Source organism: Mastomys coucha, unplaced genomic scaffold (genome assembly GCF_008632895.1).
Source record: "Mastomys coucha isolate ucsf_1 unplaced genomic scaffold, UCSF_Mcou_1 pScaffold22, whole genome shotgun sequence".
Lineage (NCBI taxonomy): Eukaryota > Metazoa > Chordata > Mammalia > Rodentia > Muridae > Mastomys > Mastomys coucha.
The window spans coordinates 242453833-242471785 of NW_022196905.1; the positions used below are offsets into that span (position 1 = coordinate 242453833).

The following is a 17953-nucleotide window of genomic DNA, read 5'->3' on the forward strand; positions in this document are numbered from 1 at the left end:
GACCAGGCTGGCCTCGAACTCAAAAATCTGCCTGCCTCTGCCTCCCAAGTGCTGGGATTAAAGGCGTGAGCCACCACGCCCTGCAATTGGCAAGGTTTTCAGAAGAGCTCTCCTGTTCACCTCTGAGTTTTATTAGTTTGATGGTATCCACAGCTTTTCGTTTCCTATGGAGACATAAACAAATCCTGCATCCCAGACTTCCATTCTGATGTTAACACATCCTTATAGTATATAAGCTGACTTAATTCCACAGCTTGGTCTATAACCTATTGTCTCTCAGCTGCCATTGTTCCTTTCTCCTAAATGTTCAGAAAATTTGAAGTTAAGAAAGCACTATTTAGTCAATCCCTGGGGGGTGGGGGCAGTCTTTATTCTTCCTTTTTGTTTTATAAGTATTTCTTTTAGGATGCAACTAGATATCTTTATAATTACTTGTCCTGTAGGATTGTGTGGTGAAATGGTTACACTCAGCTTCTGTAGCCACCAAACCTTCTATTTCAATGTCATTCACTTGTGGCTTTAATTTTGGCCTTTGATCATTACCAACCATTTGCCAGAACTCACGTTTTCCAGTACTTCCAAACCATCCTGGTCTTTCTACTGGAGCAACTTTACCTTTGATATAGGGAAACAGAAACAGCTGGGCAGTCCTGTCACCTGTGTTAACTTATATCTCTTTTTACATAAGCCATCATTTTAATTTCTCCTTTGAAATCTTTATAATTTCTGTGTGCACAATGAATCCTGGGGAAGTCAAACTGCTCCTTTCCCAAACCATTCCTACTGTCCCTGAGGGCAAAGGGCCATAAGCTCCAGTAGATATTTTATAACATAGAAATTTGGGGGATAATGTAAATGTTTATCTGGGGCCAAGTCTAGAACAGCACTGCCTGTAGTAACATGCATTAGATCTGCAATAATTAGTTGAGTTTTTTGTTTTGTTTTGTTTTGTTTCTGCCTGCTTGTTTGTTCCTAGCTGACAAGAGGGAAACCACTCATACTTTTTACTATGGGGCCTCAAGCTAGCCCCACCCCCAAATCATTTACCAATGTCAAGCAACAGCCTTGGATATCTCTCTTGGACCTATGCTCACTGGTTCAATGGCAACTACATTGTCTGCACATTCCTGGAAACCTGGGTCTTCTTTCTGATTTACATTTTGAAAAACCATTGCCCTTAGAGTTGCCTCATTCACAATTTTGTTTCAAAAGTCCGTATTTCCCACAATTAAAGCATGGGGCCTTTTGATATCAGAGCCCTTTAGCTATTGCTAGACCTATTATATTAGCATGGCATATATTACAACCAATATCATTTGTATTCTTTATCCATTCATCTACAGGCACTGTCCATGACTTCAGTGGCCTTAGGACTTTTTTATATCCTGCATTTGCATTTTCAAGTGCTAAGGCCTTCATCAACACCTGTTTTATGTCAGGGTCTGATATGATTTTGTTTATTACTGAGATCCATCTCTGTAAAAAAAAAAAAAAAAACAGTAAAGGGTTCTCCAGAGCCTTGTATAATTTTTTTAAATGATGTGGATTTCTTTCCTAGCTCCTCATTTTTGTCCAAAGCTCTTAAAGCTGCTAAACCACATTATTATGATTGTATCTTCAAATTGAACCTGTTCTTGTGTATCAGCATAGTAACCTTTCCCTGTCAACTGGCCCCTCACTGCATTAATTTCTCTAGTTCTACTCCTGTGTTCCAAATCCCTGGCTGCTGCTTCTCCACCATGATAACCATTGTCATTAAAGACAGCTGTTATCAATTCCCTCCAGTCTTGAGGAATAATAATTCTGAGTAGACTAATTATTTAGTTTGTTTCACATGGTGTAAATGTACCTCATAAGACATCATTGGCTTCTTAAAATGTTTTAGGTCCCTCATTTCTATAACATGACATCCTTGTTTCATCATAAACTTGTGTATTATCCTCACTAGCAGGCATATGCTGTATAAAGGATATGCTGTTGGGGATTTATTTTTGACCAAGCACTGCCAGTCCTTCAAAGGTGCTGTTGAGTTTAAACCCATTTCATTTCATTGACTTGACTGCCCTTTGACACAGTTCCTTCCATTCCTTCTACCTGGGGAAAACTCCCTCTTTCTGATCCAGGTCCTGGGAATGAGTGTATTTGTCTTCTCTTTTCTTGATGTTCTTTTTTATTTCTAAGCTTCTCTATTCCCACCTATATTTTTTTTCCAGTTGCTCAACCAGTCTTTTCTCTACTTCCAGTTGCATTTTTTTACAGTTGCCTAGCCAAGGTTTTATAAATAAGATAGCCCAAAATGAGGAAAAGGGGGGGGGGGGAGCAGCTTCTAAACACCTTGTGGGAAGTGTCCTGACAACAGCTTCCACAAACACCCTGTCAGCTTTTTCAGACAAAGTTTCCAGCCCTTCTTTTCCTGCCTTTAGCTCTATCATACTTGAAATCAAGCTTTCCATTCTGCCTAGCCACAATGGTGGCCACATGTCTTTTAATATTTCTTTTTCCTTCAAACAGCCTTGTCACATTGGGGGCTATGGTAGCTTTTTGTAAAAACAAAAACAAAAACAAAAACAAAAACAAAAACAAAAAAACATTGCTTTTTGCTCTTAAATTCTTTGTGTTTTTTTTTTTTTTTTTTAAGATTTATTTCTGTATGTGAGCACACTATTGCTGCCTTCAGACACTCCAGAAGAGGGCATCCGATCCCATTACAGATGGTTGTGAGCCACCATGTCATTGCTGGGAATTGAACTCAGGACCTCTGAAAGAGGAGTCGGTGCTCTTAATAGCTGAGTCATCTCTCCAGCCCTGTCTTTGTATTCTTATATAGCTACTTTATTTGTGGGTTCTTCTTTTATCTGTCTCCTAATATTTTCTGCTTAGGTGAGCTTCTCCTACTTCAAGTGCCACCAACTGTCTTCTCAGTCAGCTAGCCCCATTTACTTTCAACTGTCTCTTATTTTCACTCTTCAAACTCTCTTCTCTCCTCTACCCTCCAGAGTCTCCTTTCTTCCTGAACTGTCTTCTCTGACGCTATTCTTCTGTCTCCTAGACTCCACTGTTGCCTAATTCCACTTCTTTCTCAGCTTCTACAGGCCTTTATCTCCACTCCTCCTCCCTGTCTGTCACCTTCCCTTTGTGCTTCCCACTCTGGGTACTCTGCTCTTACCAACTATCCGCACCTACTCCTGCTTCGTGTGTGTGTGTGTGTGTGTGTGTGTGTGTGTGTGTGTGTGTGTGTGTGTCTGTGTGTGTGTGTGTGTTCATGTGTGTATATACACCTATGCCCCAGTGAGTTTCACTGTGGTTGTTTTGGGAGCATGGGTGGGAATTTGTATACAGAAGCAAGGCATCTTACCAGTGACTACACACTGAGGAAAATGTCTGTGCTTTCTGTGTCAATCCTGTGACTGCATATAAATCTTTTAGGTCAGCACACAAGCCCCTGAACCTTCCATGGAAGGTGTTCATGGGCCAGATCGTGTGTATAGCACCACAGCCGTTGTGAATTCAAGAGTGTAACAGCCACCTCAGTCACATCTACGCCCCAGTTGTTTCTGCCATCTCTATGGCAATAACTTCACACCTGGGATTGGGTTTCCCAACTCCCTTGATATCCACTCACTGGATTTCATTATCTTGCCATGAAGTTGAACTTGTCTTTCAGCAGGCTTATTCTCAGACACACGGTAGACCCTGAATGGTGTTGAGGTCACATTTCCTCACTGCCCTCTGCTAGCATGCAGGAACACTGCTGTTTGGGCCCTGGAAACCTTAATCACTCATTCGGACAATTGTGGCTGCAGATTCCTCTGTGTTTTCTCTGAAGAGACTCATGTTACATGGAAGCAGTCCTTGCTTCTCTGCCCCAATCTGGACACACCTGGATTTTCTTGTCACATTATTCTCAGATTTCAGTTCAATGGGAGACAGAATAAACCAGATTTCTAAACAAAGGTCTCACCAAGAAATGCAGTGTTGGGTAGACAGCTCTTATTAAGATCGGATGTGTCCTAGATGACTAGTTTGTTAGGATTTTAATTATCGGTTAAATTAAATTTATTTTGGTCATTACTAAATCGTTTTCCTGCAACTTACAATGTTTTTGTTGTAAATACAACAGAGTAAAAGTGCACTGATAGGATCTGAAGACAAACCACTTTGGCGTCCCCAGCATGGATGATGCTTTTCTGCGATTTGTTGCTCTGATATGCTGCTTGATTTGGTGTGCTAACATTTTATTGAACATTTTAGTCTCTATTTTCAATAGGAGGAAGGCCTATGTTTATTTTTATTCTAACAGCTGCTTTCAAGGTGGAATCCCTATTATTACAGAATATTATAAAAAAAAAAAACCTTCAAAAAGAGAGGAGGAGGAGAAGGAGACCAAGGAAATGGCAATGAACAGATACATACAGTTACCACACACATAAAATAAAAACAAATAACTTTTAAAAGACAATTAGACAGAATATTCAATCAAAGTACATAGAGGTATTGGCAGAGAGATACTCATCCCACTAAAATTAAAAGCAAGTTCTAATTTAGACATTAAAAAACAAGTAATTGGAAACGGGACAATGGGTACAAACACATAGAAATTTGTTTTTTTTTTATTCTCTTTATTATTTTATCACCACCCTCACACTCTGTGTTGGGAGAAGAAAGGTTGTATGTAGTGAGGGAGGAGCAAGCCCCCAAGGAATGCAAAGGAAAAGAGTTGAGGAAGGAGCAAGCCATCGGAGACGGTGGTCCAGGGGTGAGGCAGGGGTGAGGGTGAAGACAGAGCTGCAAGGCTCCCAGCAGTAAGTCAGAGAGAAAGAAGCTCCTGTGCAATACTGCTCATGAAGGCCTGAGAGAGAGAACAGAAAGGATGAGGGAGGAACCCAACAGAGGCGCCACCAAGTGGCCTGGCTCTGCATTTATTCACGTGATTATTGATGGGCACCAGATACCTGATTATGCAGACAAGAGGTTGTCTCGCATCTCCTGAGGGCTGAGCCAGTTAAGTTTTAGACCCTGTGCTCCACTCACAGAAGCCACAGGGAGTCACTGGTTGATCTGCCTGGTCAGGAGCATATTGGCCTTTATATATTTTATGTTAAATGCTCAGAGAAGGGAGGCATTTGAAAATGGTTCCGTGGAGGAGACAGTGCTGCTTCCAGGGTGAATGGGGCACAGCTATCTAAGACCAGCTTCTCTCTCCCACTTGCAGGATATAATGAACAACGTGGCCTCTATCGCGTTCCTCTTAGGTGGTATATACTTTGCTCTTGAAGCAAGACGAGAATTGCCAGTACCCTACTTAACTGGTATGGTAAGGTGTTTTCTGCTGAGCTGTGAATTTCCTCAAATCACTGTCAAACAAATCCTAGGGTCGGGGGCAGGGGGGAGGGTGGATGGGGGGTAGCGGGGAGGGAGCTGATCCTGTAGAGTGCTTGCCTCATGTGATCTATGGCACCGCAAAAACCTACTGTAGTGCCTCATGCCCATCTATAATGTTGGCACTCAGGAGGCAGAAGTAGAGGACCAGAAGTTCAAAGCCATCCTTGGTTCAATACTGAGTTCAAGGCCAGCCTGGGGTGTATGAGTCCCTGTCTCAAATGAACAAATAAATAAAACTTGGAGGCAGAGCAAATTGAAGAATTTAGTAAATGTTTTTAATGATCAAGACACGGTTTAAAAAAAAAATAGGTGGTGTTTAAGAAATTAGTCAAGTTACCTTTGACCTCCACGTATGTCAAAAGAAGAGAAGAAAGAAAACAGATGTGGGGGCCACTGGGCATGAAAGCTGAGATGGCAGACCTAGGGTCCAGGATCAGGAAGTTTGAGGGGTACACTGTGCATCACGTCTGATAAAGGACAAAGGAGGGCATCTGTGCCTGCCTTGTAGGTACAAACCCCAAATAATGAGCAGCCGTTTGTTTTCCTAGATCCTCATGGGAGTTGCTGCATTTTTTATTCTCATTGACCTGTGTCTTCTGAGGAGACAATTTAAAACCAGGAAGCTTCGAAAGTATATTCTACTTGCCCCAGACAAGAATGGCAAGATGCAAGATGCGAAACTCCTTTTAACGCTGGCAGCCAAAGAGGATGAGGAGGAAAGGCAAAGGGAGCTGGCAGAGAAAGCGAAGAGAGAGGCGGAGAACCCAACCTGGTGACTGCGCAGCCACACCTGCAAGCTCTGCAGGCAGGCTTTTCTACCCTCTCCCTTTGCCAGCTTTCCAGCAGAGTTCTCCATCAATAAAGGCATCCTGGAAAAGACAGTTCTCTTTTGGTGGATTTTTTATATGAGAAGTCGGACAATCAAGGCCAGCCTGGTCTACAGAGTGAGTTCCAGGATAGCCGGGGCTATACAGAGAAACCCTGAAAAAAAAGAAAAAGTTTACAATATTTGTCCAACACTTTTCATTCCACAGAAACTCCTGGAAATTAGGGTCAAATCCGCACCTGGACCTGGAACCCAGATTTCTCCCACACTCATGGACTAGAGGGCACAATTTGGGGCTAACCAGAAATAATGAATGACGTTATCAACTGATAATTGTCAAATTTATGAGCCAAAAGGTCCAGAAATAAGTGAAGGACCACAAAGCCAAAGGGTGTATCCCTTTTAAAGCATCTAGCTGGTTGCTATGAGAACTATATACCCCCTTACTATTCTCACTCTGGAGTTTAAAATGGACCCTAGTTAAATTTAACTGGTCAGGATAGCAAATGGACACTGTCATTGTTTCAAGGCTGAGCCAAGCTGGTGTTGGGGCAAACAAGGTAGGTACAAGAGGAACCTGAGCCAAGTTCCTCAGAGCTGGCCCTTCTGACTTTCCCAGCAATAAGGATGCAATATTTACTTGTCAGGTTGCTAAGACAATGTACCTGATCAGAAGCTACTTAAAGGAGAAAGGCTTCCAGTTTGAGGGTAAATCAGTACAATGTGGCAAGAGAAGCATATCTCCAGGAGATAAGCCTTCCTCTACCAGCATCCCGCTCACAGTCAGAAAGCAGGGAGTGATGGATGCTAATGTTCAATTGGTTTTGTAGTTCTTTGGTTTTGGTTTTGGTCAGATCAGTTAGGATTGGCCTTCCTACTTCAGTTAACCTAATCTAGGAAGCCCCTCACAGACGTGCCCAGAGACCTCTCTCCAAATCAACAGAGAAGACAGACCTGAACATAAACCCAACTTAGTGCCCACCAGGCCACATCCTAGTTATCTCTTGGTTTAGGTTTCCAAGGCCCTTCCAGCAAGCCCTACTTGCCCTAACCCAGTGGCTCTCAACCTTTCTAGTGCTGCAATCCTTTAATACAGTTCCTCATGTTGTGGTGAACTCCCTCCCCCCCCCGCCCATAAAATGATTTTGTGACTACTTCATAACTATAGTTTTGCTACTGCTACGAATAATAGTGTAAAGCTCTGATATGTAGGCTATCTGATATTCGACCCCCAGAGGGATCGAAACCCACTGGTTGAGAATCACTTGCCCCAGATGGTCTAGCCATCCTGAAGGGGAGTCATGTTCCTGAGGAAAAAGTGAAGGCTCCAACAGGAAGGCGATCTGTAAGGGGGGACCTAGAGTCCTAAGCCTGAAAAGGAGAAACAGGGACAAGTGAGGTTCTTGTGAGGGCAGGGCCAGATTTTCTCATCTCAGGTGTGCATAACAGACAGGAGTCATCTTCCAGTTCCTTACCTCGGGAACTCAAAAAATGAAATCCACAGACAAAGGCTACTTTTGGAAAGGCATTATTAAAGAAGGAAATCTCAGGGACTGTGGCCAAAGCACCCCACTCTTACAGAGGACCCTAGATAGGGTGGCTAACGATTGCCTCAAACGCCAGCTCCACAATCCAACTGCCTCTTCGGGCTTCTGCATGCAGCTGCACTCACACGCATATCACCCACACAGGAAAACATAGATACACATAATAAGCCCTTAACAAAACATAAAAGAAAAAAGCTTGGGCTGGTGAGATGGCTCAGCGGGTAAGAGTACTGACTGCTCTTCCGAAGGTCTGGAGTTCAAATCCCAGCAACTACATGGTGGCTCACAACCACCCATAATGAGATCTGATGCCCTCTTCTGGTGTGTCTGAAGACAGCTACAGTGTACTTAATTATAATAATAAATAAACCTTTTAAAAAAAAAGAAAGAAAAAAGCTTAAAGGTGAAAAATTAAAGATTTGCATAGAAGGTGTAGAGAGATGGCTCAGTGGTTAAGAGCACTGGCTGTTTTTCCAGAGGACCTGGGTTCAGGTCTCAGCACCCACATGGTGGCTCACAAGCATCTGTCACTCCACTTCCAAAAGATCCAGTACCTCCACCTGATCTCCATGGGCATCACACAAACACACACACACACTCACGGTGCATATTCATACATATATGTGAAATACCCATATAGATTTTTTTTTTTTTACGATTTATTTATTATATGTAAGTACACTGTAGCTGTCTTCAGACATACCAGAAGAGGGCATCAGAACTCATTACGGGTGGTTGTGAGCCACCATGTGGTTGCTGGGATTTGAACTCATGACCTTCTGAAGAGCAGTCGGTGCTCTTACCTGCTGAGCCATCTCACCAGCCCCCCCCCCATATAGATTTTTAAAAGATCTAAAGAACATTTTTTTAAAAAAAGATTTATCACAGAAAGCAGACCTCCAGAAAACAAAACTCCAGAGAGATCCTCAAGATAAAGAAAAACACTGGGCTATTTGTCTAGCAGTTTTTTATAGGACTTACAGCAGAAAGCAAAGACAGAGTAGCTTCTATTGAGATTGGACAGTTCTCCAAGCATTTCACAAGAGGGCACTGTACAAGTCCCCATGGACCAACCATGTATATGCCACAAATACATTGCTTGCCAGCTAGGGGAGTGGTCCCACAAAAAAGCTAACGTTTGCTCATCCACTGGCCCTAGCTAGCATTGCTAGTTGCCTGCCATGAAGACCTTACTGGCCTCTGCCCTTGGCTGGGTCTGCTAGATGTGAGACTATATTCTGTGTGTTACTGTGCTTGTATGACCAGTCTCTCTTTACCATGAATGTCTATAGAGAATTGACTCTTATCCCACCTGCCAAGACAGTTGCTCTTAACTACCTCAAGTCTACGGGGTGATCTGGAGTGTCATTTCTGGAATAAGTGGCAATCTCTTGCCAGAAGACATTCTTAATTACAGTTTGATCAGTTACGGTTAGCTGCATCAGAAACAGTATGGAAAGGGGCACCAGTACCCTGTATATATTCCCCAAGTCGAGGAATTTTGGGGAGGAGTCAACTAGCCTATCTCTACTGACTTTGTTCTCAGAGTCCTTATCTGGTCAGCTTGTCTATCTCATACCCAGCTTTCGTTTCTTATCTCTACTGTCCCTGATTCTCTGTTTTAACTCTCAACTCTCTTTTGTTTTTCACAACATCTATCTATTGTATTTATGGTTGTGAAAGATTTTCGTAGGGAGAGCCCCACTCAAGTCTTGGGAGGATGTGCACCCAAGGAATCACGAGAGACTATCTTGATGTAAACACATGAGGCAGTTTAACTTCGGAGCTCCGGTTCGACTCATATCTCTCGCAGGAGACATCAGAATCAACCACGAGGCTCAGGGTTTAGGGGTTTATGTGGAAAAAGATCTGGGGGTGGGGGAACAAAGGAATCAGTGTGGCGATACATGATTGGCTAGTTTAAATATCAACTATATTACATGCAGAACAGAGTGGAAAATTCCTAAGGTTGGTGTTAATCTGAGTCAACAGAGCATCTGACCTTAAACCATATCTAAGAGGACCAGATGGTCCATTACTCAGTGTCTGCCCCGACATGTCCTTGCATGTTTTTTTTTTTTTTTATCTTTATAGTTTATGTCTTTTTGACCTGCGAGTTCTCGGGATTATAACAGCCTGCTTATTTTTGCCCAGGCTTATTTGGACATATTTGACCTTGGTCTATTGTGTTTTTTCTCAAACCTGCAATTTTTTCATTAGCCAGCACAAGTTTTAAATTTAACTCTTTCAGTTGTGTGTGTGTGTGTGTGTGTGTGTGTGTGTGTGTGTGTGTGTGGTGTCTTAGCAAGCATATAGAAGTCAGAGGACAACTTGTGGGAGTTGGTTCTCTCTCTCTATCCCAGGGATTCCAGATATCAAATTCAGGTCCTCAGGCCTGGCAACAGGCACCGTCACTGCTAAGCCATCTCTGTGGCTCCTTCATATTTCTTTTAGCCCCAAATGTCTGTGGTGTTTGTTTGTTTGCTTAGCATAACAAACTGCCATGCACACTTTGCGTGACAGTGAAAGACCCCCAGAACTGGGGAGATCCTTACTCAAGTCTCGGGATGACGCGACCACCCAATGACTCACGAGAGACCGAACTTGCTGCAATCACATGAGGTTTATTGGGGATACCGGTACTGGGTCAATCTCATGACCTTGCTGGCCAGAGTTCGACCCCGGGGTCGATCTCTTGACCATGCTGGCCAGAGTTCAACACCGAACACAAGAAGTGTCGGGTATTTAAGGGAAGCTGGGGGCGGAGAGTTACCAAGGAAACAGAACATAAAAACAGTGGAAAATTTCAGAGGGACCTGACCCAAGGTGTTCAGTTAGGGAGGGGAACATATTCATTCTAGGAATGTAATCTCCATCTACTGGTTGACAGGGTGGAGAGTCTCATAAACCACTAGACCTTCATTCTTAGTTCCGCCCTCATTGTGGATCATTCAGGAGGGGCAGGTATCGGGAACCAGAGCCCTGAGGATCTGGGTTAGCAAAGTTCCTGGAACTAGCTACTCCACCTATTTTGGCTTGTGGCAGAGGTTTTCCATGCCCCCTTTTAGGTAAAAGTTATACATTATACATTCTAAGATTCTCCAGCCTTTCATTAGCAGTATTTGAGGCGAAAACTTCAAGGAAAGTCAGTCTCCTGCCTCTGCATTGTCGCCTGACACCCCAAACTCAGAGGTAGCCCAGATATGTCCTCATACTTGTGTGCTAGGGGCCCACCAAGATATCATTTCTTAACAGCTAGAAAAAGAAAATTCGGACATTGCTCTCTGACCTTCACCAATGTTCCAACGTCCTAGTCAAACTCTGGCTTGGAATGTTAAGCCATCCAAACTAATTGCCTCCAGCATTGTGGGTAGGGCACTGAAGCTCACAGAATGAGAGACTTATCCCAGGACAAGGTCAAGTAAAATCATCCTCATTCTCAGTCACATACTACAGCTGAACCACTCTTAGGAATTAGCAAGAGACAGGTCTCTACTTCCCCAAAAGATTAGCATAGTGGGCGTTTTACCTAGGATGGGCGGGACCTTGAGCAGAGAGTGTGTGAGAGACAGTCTGCAGCATTCAGCATTCTAGATGCAGCAGTCAGCATTCAGCATTTGGACTCACTTGCACTTGGACTAGAACCAGAACTTAGATGGAAATCCATAGGCTCCCCCCACCCCCAGGCCCAGAGCACTTGGGCCCAGGGGATGCAGCACCAGTCGAGATTCAAGAGATTGAGCATTCGAGATTCAGCATTGAGGATTTGAGATTCGAGCCTCTGTCCTGGAGCGTGCTCGGAGCCCGGGGGTGCTGCACCAGTCCAGAGGAGATGGCTGCTATTTTAGACCTAGTGTGTTTTAGATGACCTCAGATGTACCTCAACTACTGAGCTGCCAGATTTTTCATTTCTCTTTTGCAATGAATGTAAAAGCCTCGTGTCATTTTTGAGAAATACACTCAGATCCCACACTACTTGTGTTGAGTCTGTTTGTCAAAGCCGAATCCCATGCACACCTGGCCAGAACCCATCGTCCCATGGAACAAGGGACCCCGTAAGAAACCCCAGTCCCTGGCAACAAACCCAGTCAGGAAAACCTGGTGAACAGGCTGGGCCTTGGGCTCATGATACCTTTAGACTTCATCTTAGATGGCATGAACATCCCTGAAGCTAACCAAACTGCAGGGTCTAATGGGAGAATGCCACATACAAGGCTGTGGCAAAGAGTATAAGGTAGGAGGAGGCTGCTGTCTCTGTTTCAGGCTGGCAGATATGGGTAGGCAGGCCAACATCTGCAATACAGCAATTTCCTCATAGGGTGAGCATTTCCACCATGAAGCACCATGATCAAAAGCAACTTGGGAAGAAAAGAGTTCATTTGCTTTACATCCTCCCATCACTCTTCATCACCAAGGAGGTCAGAACAGGCACACTCAAGCAGAATAGGAACCTAGAGGCAGAGGCTGAGGTAGAGGCTGTGCAAGAGTGCTGTTTACTGGCTTTCACTCCTCATTATTTGCTCAGCCTGTTTTCTTTTTTTTTTTTTTTTAAAGATTTATTTATTATTATATGTAAGTACACTGTAGCTGATTTTGGACACACCAGAAGAGGGCGTCAGATCTCATTATGGGTGGTTGGGAGCCACCATGTGGTTGCTGGGACTTGAACTCAGGGCCTTCTGAAGAGCAGTTGGTGCTCTTACCCGCTGAGCCATCTCTCCAGCCCTCAGCCTGTTTTCTTATAGAACCTGGGACTATCATGCCAGGTGGGTCTCTAACCATAGTGGGCTGGGCCCTCCTCCATCATGCACTAATTAAGAAAATGCCATCTGGGCTTGCTTGCCTACAGCTGAATCTTCCAGAAGCATTTTCTCAATTGAAGTTTCTCCCTCTCAGACACTTTGGTCAAGTTGGCATAAAACTAGCCAGGACATCCCTGAGATAAACATCCTCTCCGTCAGGGAGGAGAGATGTTCCTGAGAGCTGGCAGTAAACAAAATCCAATCCAGGAAAGCTGAGACTTGACAAAATTCACAAAGTCCCTCCCCAAAGGACATAGAGGCAGTGAACGATCAATGGCCAAGGAGACTCTCCAAGTAGCCAAGCCTCCCATGGGTGACTGTCCCATATCTGGAGTAGCAGCCTCCATGAGACATCATTTATGCTGGGGTGAGGTTTTCAGTGATACAGTGGCTTTGAGTCATCCATGTTACTGGTATACACCCCCTCACCCATTACTCTGTGAATAAGCACCGTAAATTAATTCACTGGTTCTTCAAGTTGGGCGTCAGGTGAATCATTGTTTTGGCCTGCCATTGGCAACCTATCGAGGCTGAATACACATTTGTTCACATCTCCCCAGAGACTGAGACAACATCTAGTATTAAGACCTAGATCCTGGGAATACCCATCCTGACTCCTCAGCCTGCTTTTTCTGCAGGCCCGAGAGTGAAAGCAGCTTGACACAGTTGCCGATACTGCTCCTTCTGGGCACCATGAGTGCTTCTCCTGGGTACCTACCTAGCCAAGAGTAATGATATACTAAATATTCCTAGCAGACAACAGCCTAGAAAGACCCATATGTTCCAAAAGAGATAAGGTGTGCTTTTCATACAAACACACACACACACACACACACACACACACACACACAGAGTATGCTACCTTGGCAGTATAAAGAATTACCAGCTAGAAGAATAACATGAGTAACTCTCAAAGACTGAGCAAAAGAAGCCAGACACAAAAGATGGACATACCCTACTGATACGGGAGTTCTCAGAGGAAAGTCCCCCTCAGAGGAAAATAGCAGGTTGTTCACATGTGTTGCTGTGAAAATGGAAGCTGGGGTTCAAAGGAAAAGTAAAGGCAGAGACAATAGAGGCTAGATAAGCGAGGCAGGCTCTGGGTCAGGGATGTCAGAGCAATTGCTTCTCTGCCCCAGAGTCCTGGAGGAACATGTGTAAGATCCTATGTATTGCCTTTTCACAAATGCATGTTTATATGCAGCTAACTCTAACACACTAAATACAGACTGCTTCTAAAGAAACCTCCACCTATTTCAGAACAAGCTGCAGACCTTAGTTAGCTAGAAGTTAACTGAGAGCAATTGCAGAAACCTTTTAGTGGCCATCAGCAATGAAGAGAAGTTAGTATATAGTTAATAGTAAGTCAGACATCAACAAGATGAGGGGGAGCAGCCGATGCCAGGGATAGCCAGCCTAGCTGTACCTGCAAACTCCAGGTAGTTCAAATGAGAATGGCCCCCATGGGCCCATATGTTTGAATACTGAGTCCCCTGTTAGTGGATCTGTTTGGGAAGGATGAGGAGGTGTGCCACAGAGGTGGGTTTTGAGGTTTCAAAAGAGAGGTTGCATCTCCGGGGGACTCTCAGCTGTAGCTCCTGCTGTCTGTCACCTGCAACCTCCCCTCCAACGTCATGAACTCTAACCTTCTATGGTAGTTTGAATGAGAATGATTCCCCATATGCTCGTATGTTTGAACACTTGCTCCCCAGTTAGTAGAATTCTTTTGGGAATTAATACACACACACACACACACACACACACACACACACACACCTTTAGACATTAGTGTCCCATTGCATGCCTTCATGTTTGGTCCTGCTATTGCGTTACCACAGCCAAAATACTTGACAAAACCAACTTAAAAGAGGGAAGGTTTGTTTGGCTCCTGGTCTCAGGGAAATGTCAGCCCATCATAGTCGAGAAGCCATGGCAGCAGGAGCATGTGGTAGCAGAGAGCAAAGCAGTGAAAACAAAGCGGTATTTATAACCTTCAAAAATCGGACCCTAGCGACCCTCTTCTAATCATGGTCCAGTCTTATAAAGGTTTCACAGTCTTCAAAATAGTGTCACAAGCTGTGGTGGCACATGCCTTTAATCCCAGCACTTGGGAGGCAGAGGCAAGTGGATTTCTGAGTTCGAGGCCAGCCTGGTCTACGGAGTGAGTTCCAGGACAGCCAGGGCTACACAGAGAAGCCCTGCCTCGAAAAAAAAAATAGTGTCACAAGCTAGGGACTTCAAAAGTCTCAGCTTATTTTCTATTTATGCATATACATACTGTCTTAGTTAGAGTTTCCATTGCTCTAAAGGGATATCATGACCAAGGCAACTCTTATAAAGGAAAACATTTCATTAGGGCTGCCTTACAGTCTAGAGGTTCAGTCCGTTATCATCATAACAGGCAGGATGGCAGCGTGCAGGCAGACAGGGTGCTGGAGAAGGAGCTGAGAGTTCCACCTACATCTTCGCAGCCAGGAGGAGACCTCCAGGACCACCCCCACAGTGACACACTTCCTCCAACAAACCTATACCTATATCCCACAAGGCCACACCTCCTAATCATGCTGCTTTCCATGGGCCAAGCATATTCAAATTACCACACATACTTATGTAATGTGTGGATGTGGTATGTGTATGTGTGTAAGGTGTGTGTGCTTCTGCATGTAGAGGCCAGAGAGGGCTTCAAGTTTTCTTCTCTATCGCTTCCCACCTATTTGAGGCAGAGTCTCTCCCTGGGTGTAGGGATATCAGTTTCTTCCCTAAGCTGGAAGCCAACAAGTCCTAATGATCTTCTAGTCTCTACCTTCCTTGGAGCTGGAGTTAACAATATGCCTGGCCTTTGCATGGGTACTGAATTTGGAATTCGAGTCCTCAATATTACACAGCAATCACTTCTAACAGCTGAACCAACCCCCACCTCCAGCCCCCATCCCACCACTTTTTCAATGTGCTAATTTATTTGACATTTCCCTTTGGTAAGTTATGTGTTCAAATGTATGGTCTGTTTCCTTATTGAGTTTCAATTTACAGACACATTTTTTTAAAAAGATGTTTTTGTTTTATGTATATGAGTACACTGTAACTGTCTTCAGGACCACAAGAAGAGGGCATCAGATCCCATTGCAAATGGCCGTGAGCCACCATGTGATGTGGTTGCTGGGGATTGAACTCAGGACTTCTGGAAGAACAACTAGTGCTCTTAGGTTCTGAGCCGTTTCTCCAGCCCTACAGCCACTTTTAACAACACAGATTAGAAGTGGGGCCTAGAACTGCCACATGTTTTCCTTGGATACCATGAATGAAAGCTGCCTACAAGAGTCTCATCCTCCTAAGTCCTGCCCCAGACAGAACCAATCAATGCTCTCCTTTCACTTTAATGCCAGTTGGCTGTTCCCTAAACCAATCAGTACGTCCCAGAACCCTAAAATTTTAAATTTTTATTTATTTAATGTTGGGGGTGGTTGGGAACCTAATTTTAAATTACTGAGCCATCTTTACAGCCCTGTTTTTATTTTTATTTTTTATGTTACTATGTCTGCATGGTTATGTGTATCATGTCATGCCATATCCAAAGACGCCAGAAGGGGGTGTCATCACACCCCCATCCCACCCCATCCCCATCCACAACCTGGGAACGTTACAGATGGGTGGCAAGCTGCCCTCTGGGTGCTGGAAACCTTTGAAAGAACAGCTAGTGGTCTGAACAGCTGAGCTATCTCTCCCTCCATGCCAGACCTCATCTTATTCAGGGCTAACCTGATGCAACCTGACTCCTACCCTAAACTGCTGGGGTTTCTTCACATCCTGGGTTTCTTGCACTGCTTCTGAATGTACAAAGAAATATAAGAAATGTCTCTCTGAAGAAAACACGCTGCCATACCATCAGTAGAGAAAGCCTTCATCAGGTTAAAATGGTGGAAGTGGAAGCGGGCAAGACGGCTCACACAATCACATGCTTGTTGCATGAGGACCTCATTTGCATCTGAGTTGAATCCCATATAGAGTCAATGCTAGTTCTGGGACTAATTGACCAAGTAAGTTTTGTGGAAATCCTATATGCTCCAAGTTCAATGAGATATTGTCTCAAGAAATAATATGGGGAGTCATCTGTGAGAATTCTGGAATTTTGGTTTCTTTAGAAAACAGGAGGCCGTGGTGGCGCACGCCTTTAATCCCAGCACTTGGGAGGCAGAAGCAGGCGGATTTCTGAATTTGAGGCCAGCCTCGAGTGAGTTCCAGGACAGCCAGGGCTACACAGAGAAACCCTGTCTCGAAAAACCAGAGAGAGAGAGAGAGAGAGAGAGAGAGAGAGAGAGAGAGAGAGAGAGAGAGAGAGAGAGAGAGAGAGAGAGAGAGGGAGAGAGAGAGAGAGAGAACAGGAATATCCTAAGAATATGTTTTTGTTTTAATCCCAAGTGTGGGATATTGGGGGGGGGCGGTTTCAGATTATCCACACCAGCTGACTAAGATTTGTCTCATGCTCTGTCGGGGTGTGATTTTGCCAGCTGCAAATAATTTATGCAATTGTGTGAGATTTGGAATCCTGGGGACTTTTCAGAAGATATATAAATGCTAGGGTCCCGAAAAGCAGGGTTGGTTGTTGATTGATTATTGTTGGCTGCAGTTTGTTAAGTAGTTGTGTGCAAAGAAGAAATTAGATATCCTGACAGCAAAGCTCAAACTCACCCCAAGGAACTCGATGCCCTTAATCAGCAGGAAGGTCTAATAATAATGTCGCCCCTTTCCAACCCCTGACTTTATTCGGGGATCTCTTTCCTTTCCTTTCTCCTTTCCTCTTTACCCATTTTTGTCCCTTATCTAGTGTTGGGAGTTGAAAGTGTGGAGGGAAAAGTCTGGAGAAGGGTGGAAGGATGAAGAACCCACAAAGTAGCCAAGGACAGCTACAGTCACCCTGGTCTCTATAAGCACCCAGACAACACACACACACACACACACACACACACACACACACGCACGCACGCACGCACGCACGCACGCACGCACGCACGCACGCAGGTGTACACAAGACTAGCAGGGACAGATGTACAAAGTCCCCGTGGCAAGAGGAAGCATCAGTTTTCCTGAGGGCACAGTGGGAGGGAGCATGACTAGTGATCTAAGCACATCTTAGACAAGGCTGACAAGGAAGAAAGCATTGGCCTCTTAAAGAGACTCACAATAGTTACGGGGGCAGGAGTGCAGACTTAGTAAGAGAGCATCCGAGATGGGCTAGCTGTGGGGGAGAACAAGGATAATTCCAGATCTCTGGTCAGTCCAGCACAGAAAGAACCCAAGCCCGGGGCAGCTAACAAAAGAGGACAGGAAGGAAGACGGGCTGGCTGAGGCCTGATAGGAGCGTGGCCTGTAAAATGGAAGAGGAAGATGGGCAAGCCAAG

The 17953-nt window shown here is 44.4% G+C and overlaps 1 protein-coding gene across 1 annotated transcript in view; it reads left to right on the forward strand.

Moving 5' to 3' along the window:
- Positions 1-6263, forward strand: part of Cmtm2 (CKLF like MARVEL transmembrane domain containing 2) — a 7892-nt gene extending 1629 nt beyond the window's left edge. The window contains exons 3-4 of the mRNA XM_031337078.1: positions 5213-5314; positions 5931-6263. Of these exons, the coding sequence (XP_031192938.1) occupies positions 5213-5314; positions 5931-6158 (330 nt within the window). The 3' untranslated portion in view covers positions 6159-6263. The remainder of the gene's footprint in view (positions 1-5212; positions 5315-5930) is intronic.
- The last annotated feature ends 11690 nt before the right edge of the window (positions 6264-17953 follow it).